Source organism: Chaetura pelagica, unplaced genomic scaffold (genome assembly GCF_000747805.2).
Source record: "Chaetura pelagica isolate M959 unplaced genomic scaffold, ChaPel_1.0 scaffold657, whole genome shotgun sequence".
Lineage (NCBI taxonomy): Eukaryota > Metazoa > Chordata > Aves > Apodiformes > Apodidae > Chaetura > Chaetura pelagica.
Window position 1 is genome coordinate 441,063 of NW_009953931.1, and position 13,908 is coordinate 454,970.

General features: G+C 37.3%; 1 protein-coding gene across 1 annotated transcript in view; it reads left to right on the forward strand.

The window, feature by feature from the left end:
- Positions 1–13,908, forward strand: part of FBXL2 (F-box and leucine-rich repeat protein 2) — a 72,274-nt gene that overhangs the window by 24,836 nt on the left and 33,530 nt on the right. Inside the window, exons 3-4 of the mRNA XM_010001706.1 lie at positions 4–238; positions 13,613–13,674. Coding sequence (XP_010000008.1) covers positions 4–238; positions 13,613–13,674 — 297 coding nt within the window. The remainder of the gene's footprint in view (positions 1–3; positions 239–13,612; positions 13,675–13,908) is intronic.

The following is a 13,908-nucleotide window of genomic DNA, read 5'->3' on the forward strand; positions in this document are numbered from 1 at the left end:
CAGGGCTGCGTTGTCCACCTGTGTCACACGGGAGGAATGGTATGGGTGCGTAAAGCAGCTGGGGGTTGAGGTGTGTGGGCCCCCCGGTGTAGATGTAGAGGTGAAGGTAAGGCGTGTGTCGGTGCACGAAGCAGATGTGGGGTGTTTTGGTGGGGCTGCTGGGGTGCGGCGTTGTGCTATATGCTTGTGCGTGTGCGGCGAGGTGTGTGGGCCCCCCGGTGTAGATGTAGAGGTGAAGGTAAGGCGTGTGTCGGTGCACGAAGCAGATGTGGGGTGTTTTGGTGGGGCTGCTGGGGTGCGGCGTTGTGCTATATGCTTGTGCGTGTGCGGCCAGCCAGGGTGTGGCCTAGGACGTGTGTGTGTGTGTGGCAGATACGGAGCAAGGCATGAGGGTCATGTATTACACCTCTGTGACGGTATCAGCGTGTACCTGCCGTGATTTGGTCTTTGGACGCATGTGTGTGTTTGTTCTGTAGCAGATAGGTGACATTATGTGCAGGGACGTGACATGGCATTGTATGTACGTAGTTCAGTCTGCTTGGTGCTGTCTGGTATGGGCTTGTGTCTGTGTGTATATATAGTGAGCACTAGGTGTGGCGTAATATGTGGATATTTTTATAGGCATGTGTACTATGCGTGTGGGAAGGATTATCTGTACTTTTATATGTATGTAGCAGATACAAGGTATGTGGCATTTTCTGTGTATGGAGGGGCAGTTGCTTACATGTGTAAGTATGCATAGTTGTGCTGGTTTATGCACAGAGGCATTTTTAAGTGCCATAGATTTATGGTATGTATGTGGTAAGCATAAGGTTTTTTGCATCTGTATCTACAGATGGTGTCTCTGGTGTCTCATGAAGCGTGTGTGTGGAGGGTGCAGCAGAGGAGGAAGAGTGGTTGAGGCTTGCTCTGTGACAACAGTATGTTGGGATGTGATACAGTACATGTATGCAGCACGTGGCAGGGGAAAGGTACATCATGTTTGGGAAAGTGACAAGGTGTGTGAGTGAGTAGAGACGGGCAAGGCATGTTTGGAAAGATTAGTGGTATGAGCCCAGTTGTCTGCTGCAACTTAAGAGTCTGATGCATTATTGCTTCGCGGTGATAACTTTATACAGGGAAAAGGCACAGTTGCTAGCCTTTCACACACAGGGAAACGCACAGAGTATAAAGGCAGAGAATCTGTGTATATTTATGTGTGTGTAATGATAGTAGGCTTCCTGTAGGAAGTTCTGGGGAGGGTGAGGGAGCCTTCAGCCTTACTAAGGGAAGGAGCATGTCGTGATCTTGTAACTTCTCTTTCTCTTCTTCCTTTGCATGAAGGCATGTTTGTGTTCCTTGCCCTCCTTCTCCTGCACTTTGCCTTCTGTTCTTTCTAGCTTGTGTATTTGGAACCTAAGCAAAACAATCCTGAAAACTAAAATGTAAGGTGGAATAAAAATATGAATAGACTCTTTGGGATTGCAGTATGCTTCTGTGTAGAATCATGTTGGTTTGCAAAGGTTTTGGGATGTATCTGTTGTTACAAGAAGGAGTAAACATCTGTGAATGAGTCTGCAGATGGTGTAGTATTGGTGAAGTGATTATGGTGTCACTTAATGACATACCCTATTTCACATTAGTATTCCGTGTCTTACTGTATCTTCTCTGATAATAGAGTATCTTAAAAGTAAATCAAATAGAATGGATTTATCTCATATGCTAAACTGAAAATTTTGTTCACTGAAAATCAACGAACAAAATATTCTATAAATTGTTTCACAGTGTTAGTAAATACTTTCTGTTTGCTAAACTCCAGGTATAGTTTTTCATCACAGTCCATTTTGACATTGCTGATTAGGTATCTTTAGCAGTCTAAACTCAGCAAATGTAGAATCTGCAAAGAAGTGCTGAATTATTGCTGTAACTGCACAGGTAAAATCTCAGAAGTTATACTGGATAAGCTTTACTGCTGTGCAAATTCTTACACTGGGCAGCTCATTAATTGCATATTACAGCCAATCAGAAAAGGATGAAATAATGTGGTTTTTTTTTTAAAAAAAAAATCTTATTTTTTCAGCTTTTTTTTCAATGAATGCTTAAACTTGAATTGCTCTGTGTTACAGGTTTTGTCTTGTTTAGGGTGTCCTTTCCCTCTTAATTATTCATATCTGTATAGTTTAAAATCAAGAAGGGTGAGGAAGGTATTAATTTTGACCAGTTAATACCAGGCCTTTTGGTATAGGGAATATCAGTGTTCCTACAAGTCAGAAAGACCGTTAGCTTACTGCATTCTTACTTTGACAACAGACTGGAATACTTGCTTGTGTTGGTTAAAACTAGGGATAACATGGGGCTAGCAGATGTGGAAAGCTTAAAATAAAAATCAGATTTTTCACTGAAGCATGGCCACTATTTTTAGGTTAGTGTAGAAAAGTAGTACTAATCTTGGCACTGTGACAATATTGATCTGAATGCCAGCAGAAGGCTACACGTTAGCAGTACTTGAGCTGTTTTGTCAACTAGAAATCGGAATAACTGCACTAATTTTATATAAATTGTTCTAATGTTGTGTAATAATTCTGGTAGTGTTTCTACTAAATTGGAAATACACATAAATGGGATAGGTTAAGTTGGACAAAACCAGATGAAATTGTGAAACCAAAGTGTTTTCCCTCACAGTTCAGAGAGTAGCCTGGAGCTAGTTTAGACAATAGCTGCAACATTCACTTGCATTCTTTCTAATAACCTTTTTAGGAAGGTGATCCATATACTCCATAGATTTCTTTCATTATTATTTTTTTTCCTCTTTATGTTTTAGCACAATGCAAAACCGGTTACAATTTTGGGTCATATGTGAACTATGTATTTTGGGTGTCTTGATTTGAATGTGGTAGGGCTGGAGTCCAGCCCTCTGTCTGAGCTTTTGCAAAACAGCTTTCCCACTTGAACTTTTAACGTGCAGTGGGATATTGTAATTGTTTGAAAGCTTCTATGAAGAAAGATTGCAAACACAGAGTAACTTATAAATGGTGAAAGTCAGTTTTGCATTCTTAAATTGTTACAACAGAAAAAGTACTTGTAAGGCATTAAAAGAGTATAATGATGAACTTAAATTTCACAGCATTCTGGAATCTCCTTTGTCAACTGTGTTTATTTTTCAGTATCACTGTATTACTTCTATCAAAGTTTAAACTAATTGTTCTTCTTGTTGAAGATTTTTTTTTTTTTACCAGTAGTTTGTGAAGATCAACCTTTTTTTCTCAGACTAATTTTACAAAAATATACTGTGCTGTGAATGTCTGAAAATCTGTGTAGACAGTGTGATTCTACAAGACTTTATGAAAAAAATATTCATGATGGAGATTAAGTTTACTTTGAATACAATTCCTGTGAATGATTTTGTGGTGCGAGCTGCCTTAGGTTTTGTATCAGTATTTCTGTTTAGAGTCTCAAAGTTACTTGAAAAGTTAAAGGGAAGTACCTTTCCTAGGTATTTTGAACTTAGGCTTTTACAAATAGCATTTGAGTGTCTGATACCTAAGAGAGGGATTTGTTGTTTACTTGGTCAAGTAAAAGGAAGCACAGAATTTGTGAGATGGGTAATTTTTGCTGACTCCACTGACCTTCCTCCTATCCTTACCTGGCTCCCTGTCCCCATTCCCCCTCAGAAAAACCCAACCCAAACCAAAACCATAAACAATATTAGAGTATCAATTTAAGTCTTTAAATGAACTAAAATAATTTCTGTTGCGTACAGAGAAATAATGGAAATGCAACAATACTTGCATTGTTTAAAATACAAGGGCACCTCAGCTGATAAGATCAACTGTAACCAACCTCTTAAGTTATTCCCTCAAGGTTTTTATCTTTGCCCTGGAGGAACCACTGCAGTCATGCTAGAGTAGAACTGGAAATGTGCCCTTTTCTGGACTTGTACATTTATGACTACTTGGAATCAGAAGGTGCTGCTGTGTAGCCCACAATGAAGCACTTAAAATTTGGTATTAAGCTGCTACCCTTAAAATACTGGCCATACTTCATTGTCTGTTCTTTTTTTCTATCCCAGGGTTTTCTTGTGTTCTCCTTCAGGCAGAAGGAAATAGTAAACCCTGTTTTCATTGGGCTTTATTGCTGTTCAATGGGTTAACCAGTATGTTCTGTAAATTTAAATAAATAATGAGACAAGACATCATCAAATCTACATAAATGTGAAACTCTACCAGTATGTCAAGTTTGTCTGTCTTCAGAGGTTGAAACTGAGGTCAGAGCTTCACAGAGGAAATAGATTTCCATATCATGACATGATAGGATGTATTAGTTATCTGAGTATTAGGGGATAAAATATCTGAGTGTGCTTGTAGTTCTGAGAATGGTTTATATTAAAGCAAAATTATCAATATTTTTTATTTCTGCAGAAATTCAAGAACCATACATTTTGGGAAATACTAACAATTATACGAGTGTCTAGTTTCTCCTCTAAATCTCAACCAACCTCTTACCTTTCTTGAAACAGTTTGAAAATTATATTTTGGAAATGCTTCTATGATGCTATTTCCTTTGAAGTCAGTTATAATTGCTGCTTGCAATCATAAAGAAGTACCTAATTTTGTATCTTATAACTGGAAGCTTGTATTAATTATACACTACGTATGTGGCATATGCATCTGCGACACTGATTTTGTAATATTTTTTTGTGGTTTTTTTCTAGTTCATGCTCTGGGGAGATTGTTTTGCAGAGAAGGTTTGCTCATTGTAACCAAGATTTCACGCTCGGCACTGGGAAAAACTTCCATTCTGACATTTATGATGCAGATCAAGCACTGCTTTGAAATGTCGTTGTAGAAGTTCCAGATTAATTTGTGTAATGAACTGTACCTTTTTTAAGTCTCAAATATTTTTGAGGAGTAGTTACATTGGTGGGGAAAATATTAGTACTGAAACTTTTTGTTTCATGGGTACTTAGGAGAAGGGATTCTGCTTCAACCTTGCAATCAGGATTTAAGCTGTAATTTACAGTTTGAGCTAAGTACAGTGAGAAAAAGAAATGCCTTTCTGGATGTGAGATTGCGTGACTGGAGAGAGGACTGTGTCAGTCCAAATTAGACTGGTACAAACTCCTGGGGAAATTGACTGGCAGAATAATTTCTGAGTGCACACTCTGGGAAGATTTAAGGTGTCTGTTGTCATGCCATAAGTTTGTAAGTTTGTGTGCTGATCCTGGTGTCTGGGAATAAAATGTAGCTGTATGGCAGTAAAAGCAGCTGTATGCAGAAGTGATGATTCAGAGGAGGAGCTATGAAAGGTGTACTCTTACGGGCTCCAGTGAATCTGTGATGTGGATTAAACATGGATGGCTGAGATTGAATGGCTATCCCTAACCAAATGTTGCTGCATTGAAACAAATGGAGACCAACTTTTCTCTCAGCCTGATTTTTCAGAAGCTAACCATGCTCTGCATGTCTGAGAGTGTATATTATTTAGCATGATTCTGCAGGACTGCATGAAACCAAATCAGTTATTTTTGTGGTGTAACAAATTTGGAATCTGAGCACACGGTGCCTGTGGATGTTGTGATGGAAGCTGCCTTCCATCTGTTCAGTTGCTCTGTGTAAAGCCTCAAAGTTATTTGAGTGGTCAAAGGGAAGTACCTTTCTCAGGGGTCTTGAACTTAGGCTTTTGCAAACTGTATTTGAGTCATTGCTTGATGCTTAAGGAGGGATTTGTTGTTTACCTGCTCAAGAAAAAGAAAATGTGGATCTGTATGGTGGATAATTTACCCTTGTGATGGGCTATAGTCAACAACTGCTTCATCCATTTGCTTTTAATTTTCTGCTGCAGGTCCACTGATCTCCAAGTCTGCAAAGTGATACAGATTTCTCATCTGTAGATGATACAGGTTTCTCAATGTTCCACTTTAAGTGATTTGTGATTTGACTGTTTTAGTGCTTTGGGTTTTTTTAGAAATGATATCTAAATGCTTCATTGTATATTGGTTTTCTTTGGAAGTGCATAATCTTTAAAGAGGAATAACGGATAAATATTTGAAGAAGGAAATATTCCGTCTTTTGTTTTACTTAAAACAAAGTGAGGAAAAGATTTACCAATCAGTATATGACTAAGAGATGATGAGCATAAAATTTTGTCAAACCTGTTTCTATAGCTGTCTCTTTATGCATGTTTACAGACTATACAGGGATACAATTGACAGATTTTTCCAAATTTCTTAGTGTTTAAACAGTGGTTTGCTGGATTTTTTTATATTATTTTTTTTTTAGCTGAGCCAGTCTCTGGTCATGACAGATTAGGTAAGGGATAGTTTGTTTCCATGTGGTTCAGGTTTATTTTGCCATCTCTGGTAGTGGTTGGAGCAAGATGCTTTAAAAGACGAAGTGTAAACTAGGTGGATCTTAGCCTCAATAGAAGGTTAGTCCTTCATGTATCTTCTATCTCAGAGTAATATAAGGAAAGCAGAACTTGCAAGTCTGTTTTGCATGAATGGTTTAATGCCTGTTTTGGTTGGTTAAGTATTGGATTGAACCCAATGTTTTCTGTCATGCAGGCTACCAAGCATCAGTTACATGATAGTGAGTATTGATAAAATGCTAGGTTTCAACTGAATTTTAGGCCTACAGGTAATTAGGTCAGTCACTAATTCTGCAAACCATTGGATTGCCCCTTCATATTTTTTAACAAGTTAAAAGTAAGGACTGTCACACCCAAGTCAGTCTGAAATGTTGATATGATACAGAAGAATTTATCCAACAGTGAGTTTGTTCTGTACATCTTTGGTTTGCATTAGCATTTACAATGAATTAAATGTTTAAATAAATCTGTGTCACAGCAACTTAAACAGTGCTGGTAAGACAGCAGTATGTGACAGTATGCTTAATAACGGGGGCTAGTTCAGAGAATTGCTGTCCGTTCGGTGAGTTTGTAGGAGATAAGGTTAAGTTTTGCAGCAAAGGATGGTCAGTGCAGCTAACAGGCCAGGCTAACCTGGCAGATCTTAATACATTGGCTGCTTGCAGTAATTAAGCTGTACTCTTGAAAAGGCTTGATTGGTTATTTCCAAATATGTTGGTGGCAGTAAGTGACTGCCCTTCTGAAAAATACAGAGGAAAGGGTGATGTGAGCTATTTAGTTCATGGAGAGTGAGCTGATGTGCTTGAGACAGCAAGCAAGGCTCCAAGCACCTCTTGGTCCATACTGAGGCAGTTGAGTTGGAACAGCCAAAGGCCTCCAGATAGAGTTGTGCAGCTACAGACATCAGCTCTGAAGTTCACAAATGAGCTTGATCTGTAACCCAGTGAGAATGTGGCCTTGCAGAGCTAGGCTGAGGCCCTCCAGTAAAATGTGAATGGTGTGGTATCAATACCAGTGCTGGTTGAACAAGAATGATGGCTTTTCTGGAAGAAAACCAAGCAGCAGAGTGGGCAGTGTGGCCAGATACTTTTGCCTGGCAGGTTTATATATGTTGTATAGCACTTGCTCTGGGGAAACTTTAAAAGCAATATGGCCCTTACAGGTAGCCCTAGTCAGTGGAAGGTGTTACAGAAAGACAGAGAGGTGTTCCCAGGTGGATTTGATCTTGTTCTCTGAAGATGAGCCTTAACTGTTTTAAGATGACCAACAGGGTAAGAACAAAAGGCTTTAAAATGAAGTGTTAGTTGCTTTTGATCAGACAGTTTGTCACTGTGCTGGAAGAAAAACAACCAGTGCAAAAGATCCAATGGGTATTTGGCAGCAAAGAGGAAGAAGCTACAAGCCTACTGGAGGCAAATGGTCTGGACTCTGGTAGAGGGCGTCCAAGGAAAAAAAGAGGTTAGTTACCATGACAGGCCAGGATGGCTGGGATTTTAAAGTGCACAAAGTCAAAGCCTGAGACAGAGCATGGTGAGCAGCTGGAGCATAGGAACTAGAGTCTGGAGGGCAGATAGTGTCTGTGTGTTGAAATAAAAGACGTTGCCAGTCTGTCTCTGTTGTAGACAAGATTGCATCACCTTTCAAGGTTCACTTTGATACGTCATAATTGTATCGATTTTACAGAAAGCTTTACCAGGGGCTCTAATTTACCACCAACCCTGTGCTGTCAGCTGTTGTGTCTTCCATATCACTTACTTCAGTTCTGTTGGCAATGCAAATCCATTCGCCTAACACTCCTTTTGTTGCTTAGATACGGTTACATTTTGCTACTTGCATGGTGTTAAATGCTTCTGCCTTCAGCCTAAGTCTAATGCATTAATTGTACATTTCTGAAGGAAGCACTATCTAGAAGCAGCTCTTTGACCATTAGAGAGCACTCTATAGTGTAATGTGAGATTATCCAAAATGTATAGTAAGGAAAGGTTATTTTCCCTTCTTTCTCCCCCATTTTTCTGCTGTGTTTAAATACAGAGATTTTTAGGGTGCCCTTCATTAATCTAATGTGCTCATGAATTGCTCTGCTGACTTTCCTGCCACTATAGTAAGAGGCAATCTCAGTAGCATGGTGAAGGGGAAATTGCACAGGCAACAATTAAGGTGTTTTTGCTGAGGAGAGAGATGCAGCAAGCTGGTGGGTTTTGTGTTTGGCAACAATCTGCACATCAGGGGAACTCAATAAAATTTTAGCTTTATTTTGTCAGGATTTGCCTTTAAAACATCTTGTTCTTACGATGCCTATTACTGCAGAAATAATACTAAATAAATACTGTTCTTGCCAGTAAAAACCTGAAAGACTTGATGCTTTTAACATACGGGAATATTTACAATTTAACTAGGACTTTTACTCTCTCAACCATTGGAGAGGGGCAATGTATGGATTTAATTCTAAACTACTCTCTCCTTTGGTGACAGTGACCCAACGTTGGGTTTTTTTCCTGACTTGATAAATATTTCAGCCTTGTTTTCAGTATATATCTGTCTTCTCTTTTTGCTGTATGTTCTTAGGGATCTCTCAGACTTCATATCCCCTCTTTCCCAAATCTAAATTTACCCATAATTACTCACTTTAGCACACTACTAGGCAAAGCTATTTTTGAGAGTCTGGCTTTTAATAACTTTTGATTTGAAAAGTTGACAGGTTGAAAGTCCTTATCTACTCTGATTTCAGTGGAAATTAGATACATAAATATCTTGGTGGAACTGAGCCATCATGGCTGAGCTGCTAACAAAACTGTTTAATCTGTAAAGAAAATAGTCCTCTTCAATAGAGGACTGAATGACAACTGAAATTGCATCATTAAAAATACCTATCAACAAAATTAGGAATATAACCTCATTTTAATCCTGAAATACTAGTCTAAGGGAATTTCTAAATGTTTTAGATAAGCATGATAAAACCAAGATGAATATTCCTTTGTTTCTTTGTGGAGGAAAACCATCCTTTTTGAGCACATTACAGTTCTTTGCCAGGCTGGGTACAAAACTACAAATGCACAACTCCATCAGAAAAGATTTTTTCAATTCAGTAGTTCTGGTGAAAACAGGAGAGCTTTATCACTAACTGTTAGACCAGTTGTGGCAAGCTAACAACCATGGTCTACCAAGAAGTTGTATTCTAGGACTAGTGACGATTAGTATGTTTAATAATATGGAAGGAGAAGTGAAACAGGGAGATAATTCATTTTGGGTTTGACAGATTTACGCAATGGATACTTTATACAGTACAGTGATTTAAAAAAAAAGTAAGTTCTGGCTGCTGAAGAAATTTAGTTTAAGCAAGCATCAGGTCATTTTTAAAGGAAATACTTTTTAGTTCATTATAGCTAGTCTTTCAAAAATATAGTGAAGATAGCATCAAGAGAAGTCAGTTAAGGAATGTAAGAAGTGGTTTAGGATTAAAGTATTAAGCAGTTAGTGTTTTTTTCACTTGTGGGATTTTTTTGTTCGTTCTCAGAGTTTCTTTAAGAATGTAAAGATTTTCTGTATTTTTTGCTTACAGCAATTTCAAGCTCGTTTTAGATTACATATTATTATGTATGTTGAATCTCACCTATCCTTTTTCCTCGTGCACAGATTTGTCTGTTGTATTTTGGGTTTTTATGCAGTTAAAAACACGCTTTTCTTGAGTTTGAAATACCCTGTCATTAACACCATCAAAATTGCTTCAAAATGCAAAAAAAAAACAGGAAGAAGAAATGTTCTTTCAACATCCATGGTGTTCTTAATTGTTATTTTGTATTACTGTTTACAGGTATTATGAGGGCATGGCATTGTAAGCACTATCTGTAACTGAAGAAAAATTCAGAATCTTTTTTACAGCAATTGAACAGTTCCTTTGGTGTTTTTTCTATAAATAGAAACAGAAAATTAGAAGTTATGTGATAAAAATCAAGTAAAAAAATAAAAAAGGTGGCACTGTTTACTTCAGAGAGATCATACATAAACATACTCAGAGTTTATGGAAGTTTTATGTTGCCAGGAAATGTTCGAAGAATAAATATATTGTCTTTTTTGCACCTTTTATCTTTTCTCTCTGCTTGTACACATTCAAAATCATGTTGCAAATGTTCTTCTTTTGGGGGAAGACTAGTACTGAAGACCCTTTAAAGAAGTCCCCCTATTCTTTGGAGATGTAAATGCCATTTTACTCTAGAGGTCAATATACTTTTTTCTAAGTAAAAGAATACTTTAAAAAGATGCTTTCTTTTTTCTAAATAGTCTTACAGATTAAGGATACTACTTTTTGATATCTATAGCTAATCCATACAGGAACACACAAAGATTGCTGTTTGAGGAAAAAAACAGCTTCAAATCTGTTTGTGGCCTCATCTGTGACTTGTGTAGCAGGCATGGTACCTAGTGTGTCTGGGCAAGCCACACACTTCTCATATTCAGTAGTAAAAGCTGCATTTTTTTTTCTTATTTAACTAGGAATCCTGCATGCAGCCATATTGGTCATATCTGCTGTCATGTGTTCAAAGAAGTTTGTCCAACTTTGACTTTAAAGTCTAAAGATATCTCACATAAACGTATAGAAATTATAAACCTTTTTCCCGTAAGAGTTGCCAGTTTGTTGGTTTAGATTTTCAGCTTGGCCTCAGTAGAAAAATACTATTCCCAAAAAGTCTGGTCTATGATTTGTGGCGATTTGGCTTTTCAGTGCAGGAGTTGATGGATAATTGAAAATACTCAAAAGTGTTCAGTGCACTTTGTAGCTGTTTGTATGAAACAGTAATTTGCTGATAGCCTGGTGACTTAAATGCTGTTTCATCTTCACACAGTGAGTATATATATCCATGTTACTGTACATCTAGGAATCTGTGGTGAAAAGGAAAAACGGATAATAATATCTTCTGTACTGGCAAAGTGATGTTATGTGTAAACTTGAAGTCTGCAAAGTAGTTTTATTTAAAAATATATACTTACGTATATAAATGGGAAGTGTATGCTAGATTATTACACTTTGAGGAATTGTCTGCAACTATAGGATAATCAAGTTGAAAGAGGATTTTTAGTGGTCTATGATACCAAGTGTTCATAATCTGGATGAGAATTAATTAAATCCAAGTTCACTTGTCTGTTTTACCACAGACCTCGTGTGCTCACAAAAAGGTAACTTCCTTTTTTGTAACTCATTTTTTAATGCGCAATAATATTTCTCTCATTCTTTACTGCTCTTAAATTCTATGAGGGTGGCATGTATCTCCTTTTTCTGAATGAATGTTCCAATAAACACAAGTTTAGGCCTATGTTTTGACTGTTCTTCTAAAAGATTATCCCAATATATACCGTTGTTTTCAGGCTACCAGCTGCAAACTGAGTAACATAATATTAAAATGGCATACATGCTGATAATTCACAAATCCATGAATCACCCAGCTCAGAAGCAGTCAGTCGGTTCTAAAACCACTGTTGATGTACATAGTGTATTTCAGCATAGACTGAAAATAATGACAGCAACAGGTGTTGCCTGTAGAGCAAAACTAGAGCAAACCTGAACCTGTTGTGAGCACTATAGAACTGCTTAAAGCCAAGAATGTCTCTTTTCTGAAAGGTCTAGAATTGTCCTATTCATATATATGCATAGGTTTTTTATGCTTTGGATGTATACAGTTACCAGTCTGTGGATAACTGTGCTGCTCCAGTTGCAGGAAAAGGAAGCTTGATTAAACGTGTTTGTCCTATTGAAAGTTGGGAATGTTATTGGTTTTTAGATGTATGGATAACACTGTGAAAAGGTGCTGGGAGCAAAAAGTGGCTTTTGCTGTTGTGTCAAAATTGAGAAACGGTAGTATGCAGCTAGTCCTGAAATCAGCTAGGATGTAATGAAAGAGAGCAAGGGTTCTTGATGGCAGCCAGAAGAAAATTAGTTTTCTTTAGGGAGATATTTTCAGAATTCCCAGATATGTACTTTCTCCTGTCTCCCTTATTTGTGAAGACAGAGCCAAGCTTATAGTCAGCTTTTTTCATTCTTTGCTTGATGTACCATTTTCTGGAACCACTTCTTATTAAACATTTTCTGTAAACCAAGAAGCTAAGCAAATAGTTACCAAGTATGTGATATATGTTGATAATAGGATGGACAAGAGGTAAAAAATACCTTGATGCTTGAGTTGGGAACAGCATATTCTTAGTGAAGGGCAAGGGAAGGATTTTCATGTATCTGTTTTGTGTGGTTTTCAAATTTACCTTTTAGCATTCAGAACAATCTCAGCTATTCTGGATGTCTCATTCTACCTTTTGTCTCTGCTAATGTAGACAGCAAATGGATTCCATAAAGGTCTTCTCTTTACAGGGGAAATCATTGCTTGTGACTTTGACTTCCTTCAGTCTATGCCATGGTTCCTTAAATTCTCATTCACCTTCTGTTTGTTTGTTGCTGTGTTCCTCTGGCAAAATTTCTCAAACCTAAATATTTACAAGAAGTTGTAAGTCTGGGCAATATCTCTTTTGTGTAGTATTTCTATTTAACTGTTGAATGATCCTTTTCTCCTCTTGCAGAAAATTTTTCCTAAAAAATTTTAGTCTTGCCTTCTTTTTCTCTTGGGCATTTTCTTTCAGTCTGTCCACTCTCTTTTTCTTAGGCACGTTCGTACTATGAAGTTCTGGGGGAGAGGCATTTTCTGTTTCTCTTGTAGCATTTCTTAAGGTGCTTCTTTTGCTTGTATAGCAGGTGCTCTTGTACCACTGTCATATCTGTGGCAGTAAATTCTTTAGATCATTAGATTATTTTAGTGTATCCAACTTCACATAACCTGGGTCAAAGAATGTACACTGTAGACAGTGAAGAAAGGGACATGAATGACTGAAAAGTGTCCAGTTGTTTGGGTTTTTTGCTGATGGGACAGTTTTAGGACTCTGCAAATTATGCATGTTTATGTTGTGCTATTGTTGTAAGTTTTACTACTGCCTACGCTACTTCTTTATGGGGTGTAAGTGTGGCTTCTGATTGCTTGTTTAATGATTATTAAATGACTCCACAATTTTTGTGCAGTTAAATCATAACTCTAGGAAAGAGCAGATGTATGTGTGCATATGGCCCTGTTGTGTTCACTAAAATAGTTATATTGTATTACCAACAAACAAGCTGAAAATTTGATATTAGCAGTAATTTAAAAGAATTAAGCACCTAAGTATATGGTGAAAAGACTCTCTAAAAGCTGTTTTTCTTGTTTTTTTAATTTACGTTTTTTCTTTCTGTTTCCAGGTTTTCTCAAATAATGATGAAGCCCTTATTAACAAAAAACTACCCAAAGAACTTCTGTTAAGGTAATTCAATATAATGTGTTAAGGGGTAAAAACCTTTGTATTGTATATTTCTTATGTGGCTTATAGGCTTCTGAGTGCTAGTAATTCTTTCTTAAGCCTGTCTTGAAATAAATGCTAATATATCTGATTTAATTCTTAGAATTCTTCACGTTGTTGTTTATTGATGAGTCTTGATTTGTTTTAATGTGTTCAAATTATACTATCCTGTGGAAGATGTCATTAAATAGTGATCTT